This window comes from Cebus imitator, unplaced genomic scaffold, assembly GCF_001604975.1.
Source record: "Cebus imitator isolate Cc_AM_T3 unplaced genomic scaffold, Cebus_imitator-1.0 Scaffold548, whole genome shotgun sequence".
NCBI classification, from domain to species: domain Eukaryota; kingdom Metazoa; phylum Chordata; class Mammalia; order Primates; family Cebidae; genus Cebus; species Cebus imitator.
This window is the reverse complement of record NW_016107863.1, coordinates 681,853-694,108: the sequence shown is the minus strand read 5'-3', so window position 1 is coordinate 694,108 and position 12,256 is coordinate 681,853. Positions and strand designations below refer to the sequence as shown.

General features: G+C 39.6%; 1 protein-coding gene across 1 annotated transcript in view; it reads left to right on the top strand.

The window, feature by feature from the left end:
* STK17A (serine/threonine kinase 17a) overlaps window positions 1-12,104 on the top strand; it is a 43,856-nt gene extending 31,752 nt beyond the window's left edge. The window contains exons 4-7 of the mRNA XM_017515377.1: window positions 6,399-6,525; window positions 10,296-10,344; window positions 10,432-10,611; window positions 11,462-12,104. Coding sequence (XP_017370866.1) covers window positions 6,399-6,525; window positions 10,296-10,344; window positions 10,432-10,611; window positions 11,462-11,783 — 678 coding nt within the window. The 3' untranslated portion in view covers window positions 11,784-12,104. The remainder of the gene's footprint in view (window positions 1-6,398; window positions 6,526-10,295; window positions 10,345-10,431; window positions 10,612-11,461) is intronic.
* Window positions 12,105-12,256: the final 152 nt, after the last annotated feature.

The window sequence follows — 12,256 nt, the reverse complement described above, 5'->3', positions numbered from 1 at the left end:
AAACTTGAATTGGACCCCTATCAAGTACTCCATTAAATCCACAAAAATGAGGTGATGTGTGGCATTATAATAGCTATTCTGAGTAACTTAGAGATGATTTAAAGTATACAAGAGGGTGTGTGCAGGTTATATGCAAATACTACACCATTTCATATCAGGGACTAGACCATTGCAGATTTTGTATCTGCAAGGAGTCCCTGAACCAGTCCCCTCCAGATACCAAGGAACAACCATACTAAGATTCTATCACTAACTTTTCCACCCAGTTATGCTCATGGTTAAAAGTAAACTAGAAAAAGGCCAGGTGTGGTGGCTCACAACTGCAACCCTAGCACTTCGGGAGGGTGAGATAGAAGCACCACTTGAGCCCAGAAGTTTTTTAGGCTAGGCAACATAGTGAGACCTCATCTCTGCAAAAAATTTAAAAATCGGCCAGTATAGTGGCTCACGCCTGTAATCCCAACACTTTGGGAGGCCGAAGTGGGCAGATCACAAGGTCAAGAGATCGAGACCATCCTGGCCAAAATGGTTTCTACTAAAAATACATAAATTAGCTGGGCATGGTGGCATACTCCTGTAGTCCCGGCTACAGAGGAAGCTGAGGCAGGAGGATTGCTTGAGCTCAGGAGTTCAAGGGTACAGTGAGCTATGATTGCACCCCTGCATTTCAGCCTGGGGAACAGAGTGAGACCCTGTCTGAAAAACTTTTTATTAAAACATTAATTTCAAAAAAAGTGGCCAGAAGCTGGGACTTTCCATATGAGTATTAAATTTAAGCATCAGTATATTACTTGAAAGCAGGATTAACAAAAGCATTTCCAATCTGTCCCCCAAATTAATTTAGACAGGAATATTAATCTATTTCTCTACTCTAACCTGGGTTTTAATAGTTAATATACTGGAACTTTAATTGTCTGATAAAATGTCTCTTAAAACCCTGTCCATGATACCTTAAGCCTTATTGAGCAGGTTAACCTCAATTTTACAATGATCTTGGCCACTAAATCTTCTCCAGTGGTGATTATTCAGTAAATGTTAAATGGATTATGTACAAAGATGAAGATACCAAGATAAATAAAATACTTCCCTACAGCCTCCATCTATTTAAGGACCATCTGCAGGTTCTCTGCTTATTCCACTATCATCACCTCTCTATTGATTGACCTTGCTTCTTTCTCTCCCTTACTGCCTGGTATTCATGCATTTTAAATAAAACTAGGTTTTGTGTGCCACAACTTTTTTATCATGAACTGGAGTCCCTGGAAAGGAAGTTTTGTAATTGCTGAGGTAAATGCTGAGGTACTTAGCTTAGTTTTCAAAATATAATATTTCAGCTTATTGGAAGTAGATCTATTTTACCATCCAAGAACTGACAGATTATAGTCCTGTAATTGTACTTATATTTTATTTAAAGAAGCAAGATCTATTTTTAAAAATAGCCCTGTGGACAAAATAGGGCATAGTTGGAAAAAGCCACATAATAAATATTAACTGTGAAATCCCATGAAATAACTGATTTTATGAGAAAGAAATGTGTTGTTTCTAGCAACCTCTCTCTCAATTGTTTAACTTCATTTTCAGAAAGTCTCTCACATTAGTGTATCATAGATGCTTGTAACTGGGCCTAGATTTCTCATACGATAAAATTATTATAATTTGATCACACTAATTTAGGATTTACAGCATTACCACCAAACCAATTAGTTTTTGCATAGTAACTACAGGTATTGATCAACTTACGACCTATGCAACTTACGACCATTCGACTTTACAACCACAATCGCTAGCCACGACTGCTCTGCGTCTGGCAGCGCAAACATTGCCCAGCTGGGCCTACGACAGTGCGGACCAGCTTCTGGCAGCAGTACCATCTCCGCCTGCATATAGCCTACTCAACTTACGACCAAATCGTGTTACGACCGGTCTGTCGGAACCAATCGTGGTCGTAAGTCGAGCACTAGCTGTAAAGAAAGCATTTCTCAGGGAATGTAAAGTGTAAACACATAAAAGGGAAAAACATTTAAACTATTTTAAAGGAACAAATGGTACTTAAGAACATTCATAGAATGTACATGTTTACTAATCACAAGAAAATCTCAAGATTTGGTGAAGATTTCCCCTAGCAGTATTTCACTTGGCATTTTGTGTGTACTAGAAAAGGCAAAACATTCAATTACAAATATGTGTCACTGAACCAAACCCCTCCTATTGAGTTTGCCTGAATAACTGACATTTTGTTGTACTACAGTTTTTTTTTTGTTTGTTTTTGGTTTGGTTTGGTTTTTTCTTGAGACGGGGTCTCACTCTGTTACCCAGATTGGAGTGCAGTAGCACTCTCTCAGCTCACTACAACCTCTGCCTCCCAGGCTCAGGTGATCCTCCTCCTTTGGCCTCCCAAGGAGCTGGGACTATAGGTGTGTACCACCATGTGTGGCTAATTTTTTGTGGTTTTGGTAGAGACAGGTTTTCATCACGTTGTCCAGGCTGGTCTCGAACTCCTGAGCTCAAACAATCCACTCACCTCGGCCTCCCAAATTGCTGGGACTACAGACATGAGCCACTGCACTCAGCCCCTTTGTTGTACTATAGTATTTTATTAACTTACTAAAACTAAAATTGCATTGAAAAGTCTGAGGACTCATAGTCATGATGCTACATAGGTGTTTTGTTCCTGAAGAATCAACTAGAAGTTCATTAACAAAGAAAATGTGGCCGGCGTTCTGCCATTTACTCCACGATAGCCTACGGGGCCCTGTGATATCCCAGCCATTTCCTTTCCAACTTCATGCCTCCCACCATTCCTACCCCTTTTGGCTTGTGCTGTCCTCCAGCCACACAGGATTTCCTGCAAATGCTCCATGGCAGTAGGGCCTCTACTTGCTCCTCCCTCTGCATGGAATGCCTCCTGCTTACCCCAAACCCTCTAGGACACTGAGCCATGACTGGCTCTTTTTTAGCATCGTCCTTTCCTCCTTCAGGGTGCCTTCTTAGAGAGGCCTTCTCTGACTCCCCTAAACATATCATGTCCATACACACACCCCAAGCAACCACTCTCGCCCGTCACCCTGCTTTAAGTTCCCCCTAGTGCTTAAAGCGACTTGAGGTGTACTTATTTGTCTCGATTAAAATGTAAGGCTCCAAAAGACAGGACTCATGTCTTGTTTTTCTCTTATTTCCCCAGGGCCTAGCTCATTAGGCAGTCAGTAAATATTTGTTGAGTAAATTAGGAAATCATTTTACCCTTCAGGGTCTGCTCGCATTATCTCCTCTGTAATTTTCCGAGGCAGAATTAATCACTCTGATATATTTATTGCCTGAGCACTTTGTATATATTGCTGTCATGGTGCAATGTATAGAAGATTGAGTTGAGCCTGGCAGGTCCATCTATTTTCTCTTGATTATAAACTCTGACAATAGGGCATTCTTATTGCTAATATTTATACTACACTAGTCCTGACACAAAATAGACACCCTCTTAATTTTTTTATAGTTATATAAAATATTTATTCACCCAACAAATATTAATGTGTGGCAGGCACTGATCACAGTGATAAAAGAGTAATCAGTACTGTGGCTCTGTCCTCATGAAGGTGTAGATTCTTCCCATTCTCTGAATTCAGACCGGTAAACCTACAGGCATTTTCATAATAGAAAAGGGTAGGATGGACGGTTGGGTAGATGGTAAGACCCTTTTTAAAAAGAGGGACCATCTATGACTCAGTTTCGTTTTTCATATTGCAGCCCTTCTCATCAATGGGAATTGTAATCTGCCTCACTACCATCTTAGGTTTTCTCACCAAGTTGAGACTAGGCAAAGAAGAACAGAAAAAAGTGTTCTAGACTGAGAGAATACATATACAGATTCATTCTTGTGAGAGAGAGCATGGCAAGTATGAGAAACTGGAAAATGTCCTATGGGACCCAGTTTCATGGAGCCAAGGGGATCGTGGCATGTGATGATTCTGGAGAGCTAGCTAGGCAGAAGCTGGACCTCAGGACATGCACGCCACGCGAAGGAGTTTGGAGGTTATCTAAGAGCAGTGGGAAGCTGTGGAAGGGTTTAGGAAAGGGGACAACAGATCCAATTTGTATAATACAAAAGAGCCTTCCAGCTGCAATATAGGCAAAATAGATCCCAGCAAACCACTGAAGAGGCCATTGCAATAGAGCAAGAAAGGTAGCTTTAATTTTCTGTAGATGAGAGAAAAAGGCAAAGTCTAGAAATGCTTAGAATTTAGTATTTAAAATCAACTATGGTGACATGTTAGCTAAATGGAAGAGAAGGGAGGAAGGGAATGGCCAAGAGGATTGTTCTCTCCTGTTCAGAGGTATGATCATAGCATTCACTGAGACACCTGTCACTGGCATAGTGAGAATCTGATTTAGGAAGGAAAATAGGAGTCTGGCTTTGGTCATGTTGAATTTGAGGTACCTTTGAGACATCAAAGGGGAGATAATAGATAAGCAGCTGGTTGAAGAGATCCAAAAGAGAGAAAAAAATTGTGAGTCATAAGCTGTAGGTGATATTTAAGCCTTGGGTACAGATCATGCAAGGTGAGAGTGTGCAGAAAAAGAGGAAAGGTCTCAAGATCAAGCCTTGAGAAACCCAGCATCCAGTGGACCAGGTAAAAGAAGGCTGCCTATTAGAGGAGATGGAAGACACAGCCAGAGATAGATAGGAAGAAAGCTAGGACAGTGTTTTGTCATGGGAGCCAAGAGAAAAATAGTATGTAAACAAGGAAGAAGTAGCTAAGTGTGTCAAACACTGCTACGAGAGTGGTCCAGAAGAAAGCATTGAAAAATATCACTGGATTTTGTGATTTGTAGTAAAAGGAGAGGACAAACATCAGATGGAGGTGCAGAATATGAATGGAAGGAAAGGAAATGTGAACACTCATTCTATATACCTAGGGGACCAATGTGATGGAGAAAGAAACATAAACAGCTAACAGTGGATTAAGCATGCTATATATACCATGCTGTGAAGTAGGGATGGGGCAGCCATCAAGCCTACCCTGGAAGGAGCAGGGGAGGCCAGGGCAGGCTTTGCAAAAGAATTGGTGCTTTATTGAGACCCATCATGTATGGAGTGAGGGATGAGAATAAATTTGTCAGGGAGAGGAAGAGAGAGGGTGTCCTGAGCAAAGACAGTACACATGCATAGGCATGAGATGTGGGAGTAGCTGTCTTATTTACCGATTACAGACTGTTTGATTTGGAGCCCAGATTGCCTTTGGAGCCATGACAGGAAATTAATCTTGAAAAGGAAGCAGGGGCCCAATCATAAAACACTGGGTGTTGTAGTGAAGTATTTGTAATTTACCGATGTTTCTCAGCTTACCTTTGGGAATATTCTTAATGGCAGGAAACTAAGTGAGGACCCTTTATAATGCAAACACAAACTTTTTTTTCACATTTCGTGTTTTAAAAATTTAATGAACTTTACATTCTAGTCCATATTTGCTTGTCTTTTTATAGTGAAAGTATCTTAGGTTATTTTCCATTGGGTAAAAATGACTCTAGGGATATGAACCTCACTGATTCTGTGGCTCTGGGGAGCTCTTTCCCATTACTATATGCATCCTCACCCCACATGTCCCCACTCACAAGTCTGGAGAGGACTTAGGGTAGAAGTTATCAGTATCTAAGTGGCAGCTGAAGCTTTGGAAGTACATGAAATTGCTCAAAAATAGAATGCAGAGTGGTGGGGGAAGAGGGCCATGCAGCAAGAGATCCTGAACACCACAAATATCTAAAAGGACAACAGAAGGAAAACATAGAGGAAGTAGTAAGGGATCTGTAGAAACAAGAGAAGAGATCCAAGGTGGAGAAAACGGGGAGGAATTTCTGCTTGGCAGTGCCCAGTGCTACAGAAATCATTGCATACAAAATAGTCCCTGAAAGACACAGGATTTGGTGGGTCTTCAGTTTTTAAAGTTATTTTTAAATAATTTTAAATTATTAAAGTTATTGTGACCTTAATGAAGACAGATTCAGTCAAGGAGGTAAAGGAGATTTAGTTGGAATGAGAAATGATACCAATTGTACTTGACCATGCTTTCAACAAGCTGAGTTTTGAGGGAATAGTAGGAAGTGAGTGTGCTGCCTGGAAGGAGACTCAGGGTCACGGGGAATGGATTGCATAAGGTAGGGACAGAAACACGTTAGGTATGCTGAGGAAAAGCCAGGGGAGGGGAAAATATTAAAAATATAAGAGAGTACTAGGCCTGTAGCCTTCTACATAGGAAGTATATTGTAAAAATATTTCTTTAACAAATGACTGTTTGCTGTTAAATTCCTCAGTCTCAGTTTCACAGGTGAAATGTATGTTTTATGGACTACATGTTTTGTGTACTTAAGAGTTGTGTTGATTTCTGTGAGGGTGTGTTGTTTTTTAGCCTCAGAATATTCTGTTGACAAATGAATCTCCACTGGGTGACATTAAGATCGTTGACTTTGGCCTTTCAAGAATATTGAAGAGCAGTGAAGAGCTCCGAGAAATTATGGGTACCCCTGAGTATGTGGGTAAGTATTCATAAAAGTAGTTTTGCCCTGGGGTCAGGCATCACCTTCATTAGGAGACTTGTCCATGTGGTATGACTCATAGTGGGGCCAGCTATCTGCTATATTGAAATTCTACCATCTGAGATTTATTCCTTTGGGTTAAATTTTACCATGGAAAACTCAAGAGTAAGGTACCAAACTGGTGATCTTTTCACTCTTTCTTCACTACAGGGCTAAGAGAATTTGAAGGGATTACTTCTGAAAGAAATCGGAGAGGATTTTCTTAACAAAGTAGGATATTAGCTGATCTGAGGGTGGAAGGATATTTAACAAGTAAGACCTTTAAAGATGCTGTGGTTGATAACAAGCATTGATAAAGGAATTGCCAAGTCTAGGGTTCCACAGAAGTGTGGGGCAGAGAGGGCATTTGGTTGGATCCATGCTTGAGTGCTTCTGGCAGAAAGAAAAAGGAGCTTAAAACATGGAAATAGCAGCAAGAGAGCAGCTGAATGATGATACGCCATGGGTCTAGGTTGGGTAAAAAAGTCAACTGTGACTTTGACAGACGGGAAGAAGAATAGGAGTTTGTAAGATTAACAGTTTGAATGACAGGTTTTTAAAAAGTATCTGTAGTAGAATAAGGCTGTGAAATTTAGAGGTTGTGACCAGAGATTAGAATATTAATATTTAAGCGAGGCACAGTGGCTCATGCCTGTAATCCCAGCACTTTGGGAGGCCAAGGCAGGCAGATCATTTGAGGCCAGGAGTTTGAAACCAGCCTGGCCAACATGGCAAAACCCCATCTCTACTAAAAATACAAAAATTAGCCTGGCATGGTGGTGCGCATTTATATTCCCAGCTACTTGAGAGGCAGGAGAATCGCTTGAACCCGGGAGGCAGAGGTTGTGGTGAGGCGAGATCATGCCACTGCATTCCAGCCTGGGTGACAGACCAAGATTCTGTCTTTAAAATAAAATTAATATTCAAAATTTTAGTGGCGAAATAGCGCTTTGTAATTATGAGGCCTTGGATGTAGTGCTGGAAAGACAGTTCTTTAGACCAGGAAATCAAGAAGCTGTGAAGGTAGCTTTAGCTGTCTGGGTCATGGACATCATTGTGGAAGTAACCTAAGCTGACAGCAGACCTGGGAGAAGAGGAAGGCGGCTGTGGCCGGAATGGAGAAGGCTGTGGCCTGGGCCTGAGGGACTCTGCCTGAGGGTAGAAGTGTGAAGTGGGCAAATAGGCTAGAAGAGGGGGAATGAGGAGAGCGGGTCTCCTTTCAGAGAAGAGGGTAAAAAGAGTGAGTAGTCCTTGAAAGACTGAGGATATTACAAGAGAAGAGCTTTCCAAAACACAGAGATTCAGGAGGGCCAATAGGGTTGAAGAAAACAAAGCTGTATGGCAATGATAGTCTAAAAAATAATTCAGAGATTTTTTTTAAAGATCCTTAATTAGGTAAGAAAAGATGACACAGGCATAGAAACAACCTTTAAATTGTTTTATATATTTTAATGGGCCGGAATACTTTTCATTATGCTAACATGCATCATAACCATTAAGTTTTTGTAACTTAATAATGTTTCTTTAGGGAAAGCAGCAACCCAAGTACTTTAGCCAAATTTAATGGGTACCACTGTAAGTTCAAATACACAGGACTGCAGAATAAAGGTCTGTGAGCTGAAAAATCAAAATAGTAATCACTGCCCTGAATGAGGTGGGATTTTGTTTTAAATGCTTTCTTTGTTGTTTGAGACAGTCTCATTCTGTCACCCAGGCTGGAGTGCAGTGTCTCCATCATAGCTTGCTACAGTTCCCAACTTGAGATCCTCCTGCCTCAGCCTCCCGAGTAGCCGGGACCACAGGCACCCACCAGCACAGTGGGCCCATTTTCCGTTCGTTTTTTTGGTAAAGACGGATCTCACTGTGTTGACCAGGCTAGTGTTTTGTTTTAGAGCTTTCTGTTCCTTAGTAAATTTTAAATTTTCTACCAAGTACCTTTCCCTGTCTCAAAATATTACATTGGAAGCACAAACACAATGCAAAAAGAAAAAAACTAAAAATAATTCAGAAGTATATAATACAGAAAAACAAAGGGACTCACCTCTTTTTCTTTCCCTGACTCACCTTTTAAAAGGTGAGTTTAAGCCTCCCATAGTCATTTTATATATACAGAAACTGGTGTGAGTTCTACCCCTGTATTTGCCTTCTATGTGACCTTGGCCCTTAAATCTCTTTATACCTCAGATTCCTCTGTCCATAACATGGGGCTAGTAATAGTACCAACCTCATAGGGAATTCGTAACAATTTCATTGGATTTGCTATACATAGCCCTTAAACCAGTATTCAGCACATGATAACCACTCAATAAAGGAAGCTATTGGTATTTCCTGTACCTCTCCTCCCACAGTCTTGCTATGTGGTCTCTGTTTTATTGTTTCTTCCCCAGTAATTTGGATGCTATGCATTTCATTTTTAATTTCCTAGTCATTTCTTTTAAAACTTATAAGTAACATTCACAACCTCTGTTTCTCAACCATTTTAGAAATAAAAATTTAGGAGATTAGCGTACCTAGCATTTCCTTCCAAACCTCTTACTCCCACTCATTTATTCTATGGGGGTTTGTCACAAACAAAGCAGTAGATACATGACTTTGAGTATTTAGTCTCTTTGTAGAACTAGAACATTTTCATTCCTTTTTTTACATTGTAATTACCACAGTGTTTTAGTCTTTCATCTGTTTTCCCATGGATTCAGTACTTATTGACTGCCTTTTAATAGTTTAGCTTCCTTATTTGCATAGTTTTGAAAAAGAATCATCTTTAGTTAACTGGATTATGAGTAGATTTTTATATTTTTCCTGAATCCTTGCATATTTGACAGTGCCTTTCTATTGTGTTTGTGTGGCAGCAATTTACTTTATATCAAAGCTTTTTTTTCTGAGACATGGTCTCTGTCACCCAGGCTAGAGTGCAGTGGCACTATCTTGGCTCACTGCAGCCTCAACCTCCCAGGCTCAAGCAATCCACCCACCTCAGCCTCCCCAGTAGCTGGGTCTACAGGCATGCACCATGCCACTCAGCTGAGTTTTGTTTACTTTTTATAGAGACAAGGTCTCACTATGCTGCCCACGCTGGTCTTGAACTCCTGGTTTAAGCGATCTTCCCGCCTTGGCCTTGCAAAGTGCTGGGCACCCAGCCTCAAAGCATATTGTCTTTCTCAGTTCTATAGATGCAACTTAGTTAACTTTGTCCCCATGCCTGTAGTCTCAGAATGCCCAATTTTTGTTTTAACTTTGTTGACTGACTTTTTGTTAATGGGTAGATGTTTTAAAAAGCTCACTCTGACTGCAACATAAAGAAAAGATCAGAGGGGTGGGACAAGTAGTTGAAAAGGCCCAGGTAAGAGGAGAAAGTGCCAGGGACAAGAGTGGGCCAATGGGGTGGCAGAAATGTCAGTGGCAATGAGAAAGCTTTAAAAGCCATAATCTGATAGAGACAATGATTACAGAGGGTGTGAAAGAGGAAGGTGTCAGAAATTGTCAGTTTATATTTGGTGTTTTAAAAATATTTAAATATTTGTAAAATACTAGGACTCAACAAGGGCAGAAGTGTGAAAAGTAAACAAGTTAATTACAAACATCTAGTTAGGTTCTGTGTTAATTCATATTCATTTATGGTAACCTTTCATTTTAGCCCAAACGTGCTTTATAGTTTATAATGCTTCATCTCTAAGAGCAAATTAGGAATTTTTTGCACAAAGCTAAATGTTATCTTCTTTTTCTGATACTAGCTCCTGAAATTCTTAGTTATGATCCTATAAGCATGGCAACAGATATGTGGTAAGTGTTATTAATGAAAAATTGATCAAATTAGTTTCAAGAAATGAGTATGGTACTAATTTTTCTTACATTTTCTTCCTAATTTAGGAGCATTGGAGTGTTAACATATGTCATGCTTACAGGAATATCACCTTTCTTAGGCAATGATAAACAAGAAACATTCTTAAACATCTCACAGATGAATTTAAGTTATTCTGAGGAAGAATTTGATATTTTGTCTGAGTCTGCTGTTGACTTCATCAGGACACTTTTAGTTAAGAAACCTGAGTAAGTATTAGTTTTATTTAATACTGATCTTGTCAGTTTTTTATTGAATCTCCTCCAACCAAAAATAGTTCAACATCTAAAACACCAAGATGGAAACACAAAAATGTTGACATAAAACTAGATGAAACCCTTGGCTTAATATATCTGTTGAAAGAAAAGGGGGCAAAAACGAAAATATTTTTAGAAAATGTGAACCATGGCTGGGTGCAGTGGCCTATAATCCCAGCACTTTGGGAGGCCAAGGTGGGCGGATCATGAGGTCAAGAGATCGAGACCATCCTGGCCAACATGGTGAAACCCTGTCTGTACTAAAAATACAAAAATTAGCTGGGCATGGTGGCACGTGTCTGTGGTCCCAGCTAATTGGGAGGCTAAGGCGGAAGAATCGCTTGAACTCAGGAGGCGGAGGTTGCAGTGAACTGAGATTGCGCCACTGTACTCCACCCTGGCGACAGAGCAAGACTCCGTCTTAAAAAAAAAAAAAAAAAAAGAGTGAACTATACCTCCATGTAACAGGATTTAAATATTAATTAGCAAAATTGTATTATTACAAATGTGTCATGGCAGTAAATGGCACTTATAATTCATGGTGAGTAGAAATTGACAGTGAAATTTTGACAGCTAAACTCTAGCAGATACTTCTCATCTGTTCTTGGTGTCTCTAGAGAGCATTTCAGGGATAACTTAAAATATTTCAACATTTTGGAAAATTATACCCAAACTCCAAAACTAATAGTTTTATTCAGGAATCACAGACTTTTGCCAGCTTTTCATACTTCCCAAAATATAGTACCTTATGCTCTAATTTTAATTGAAGTTCTAACATGTCTTAACACGTGTATCTTTACAGAGATCGAGCCACTGCTGAAGAATGTCTAAAGCACCCCTGGTTGACACAGAGTAATATTCAGGAGGTTTCTTTCAGGATGGAAAAGGCAGAAGCAGCAGCAAATGCCCTCCAAGGTCATTCTGTGCCTGAAATTAATTCAGATACTGACAAAGCAGAAACCAAGGAATCCATTGTAACCGAAGAGTTAATTGTAGTTACTTCATATACTCTAGGACAATGCAGACAGTCTGAAAAAGAGAACATGGAGCAAAAGGCCATTTCCAAACGATTTAAATTTGAGGAACCTTTACTACAAGAAATTCCAGGAGAATTTATCTACTGACCAGTATTTCAAGATTTCTACACTGAAAATATTATTTATGGACCTCAGGCCGAATGGTACATATACTGGAAGTGGATAACCAGTATCACTTACACAAACAAAAATAACTGTCAAATTTGTGGAGTTAGGTGGAAGCCAGATTTTAAAAGTTGCCAACCAGGAGATTTAACAGGTACAGTTATCCGTTCAATGTTATTTTTAAGAAGGGAGATGTTTGCACCTTTTAATTCTACATCCTGTTTCTCCAGAATGAGAATTTGTGTACAATGATATTTGTATTCACTTTCTTCAAAAAATCCAAGTAAAAGTGCCAAAACTACATTTCTGTAAATCTCTTGCATTATTCATGTGTTATCTATATCTGCATATGTTAATATCTTTTCTAAAATTGATATTTTTACTTTAGATTTGTTTTCCCAAAAACAAATCTTTATCTATAGACATCTATATTTTCGAGACCTAGAATAACATTT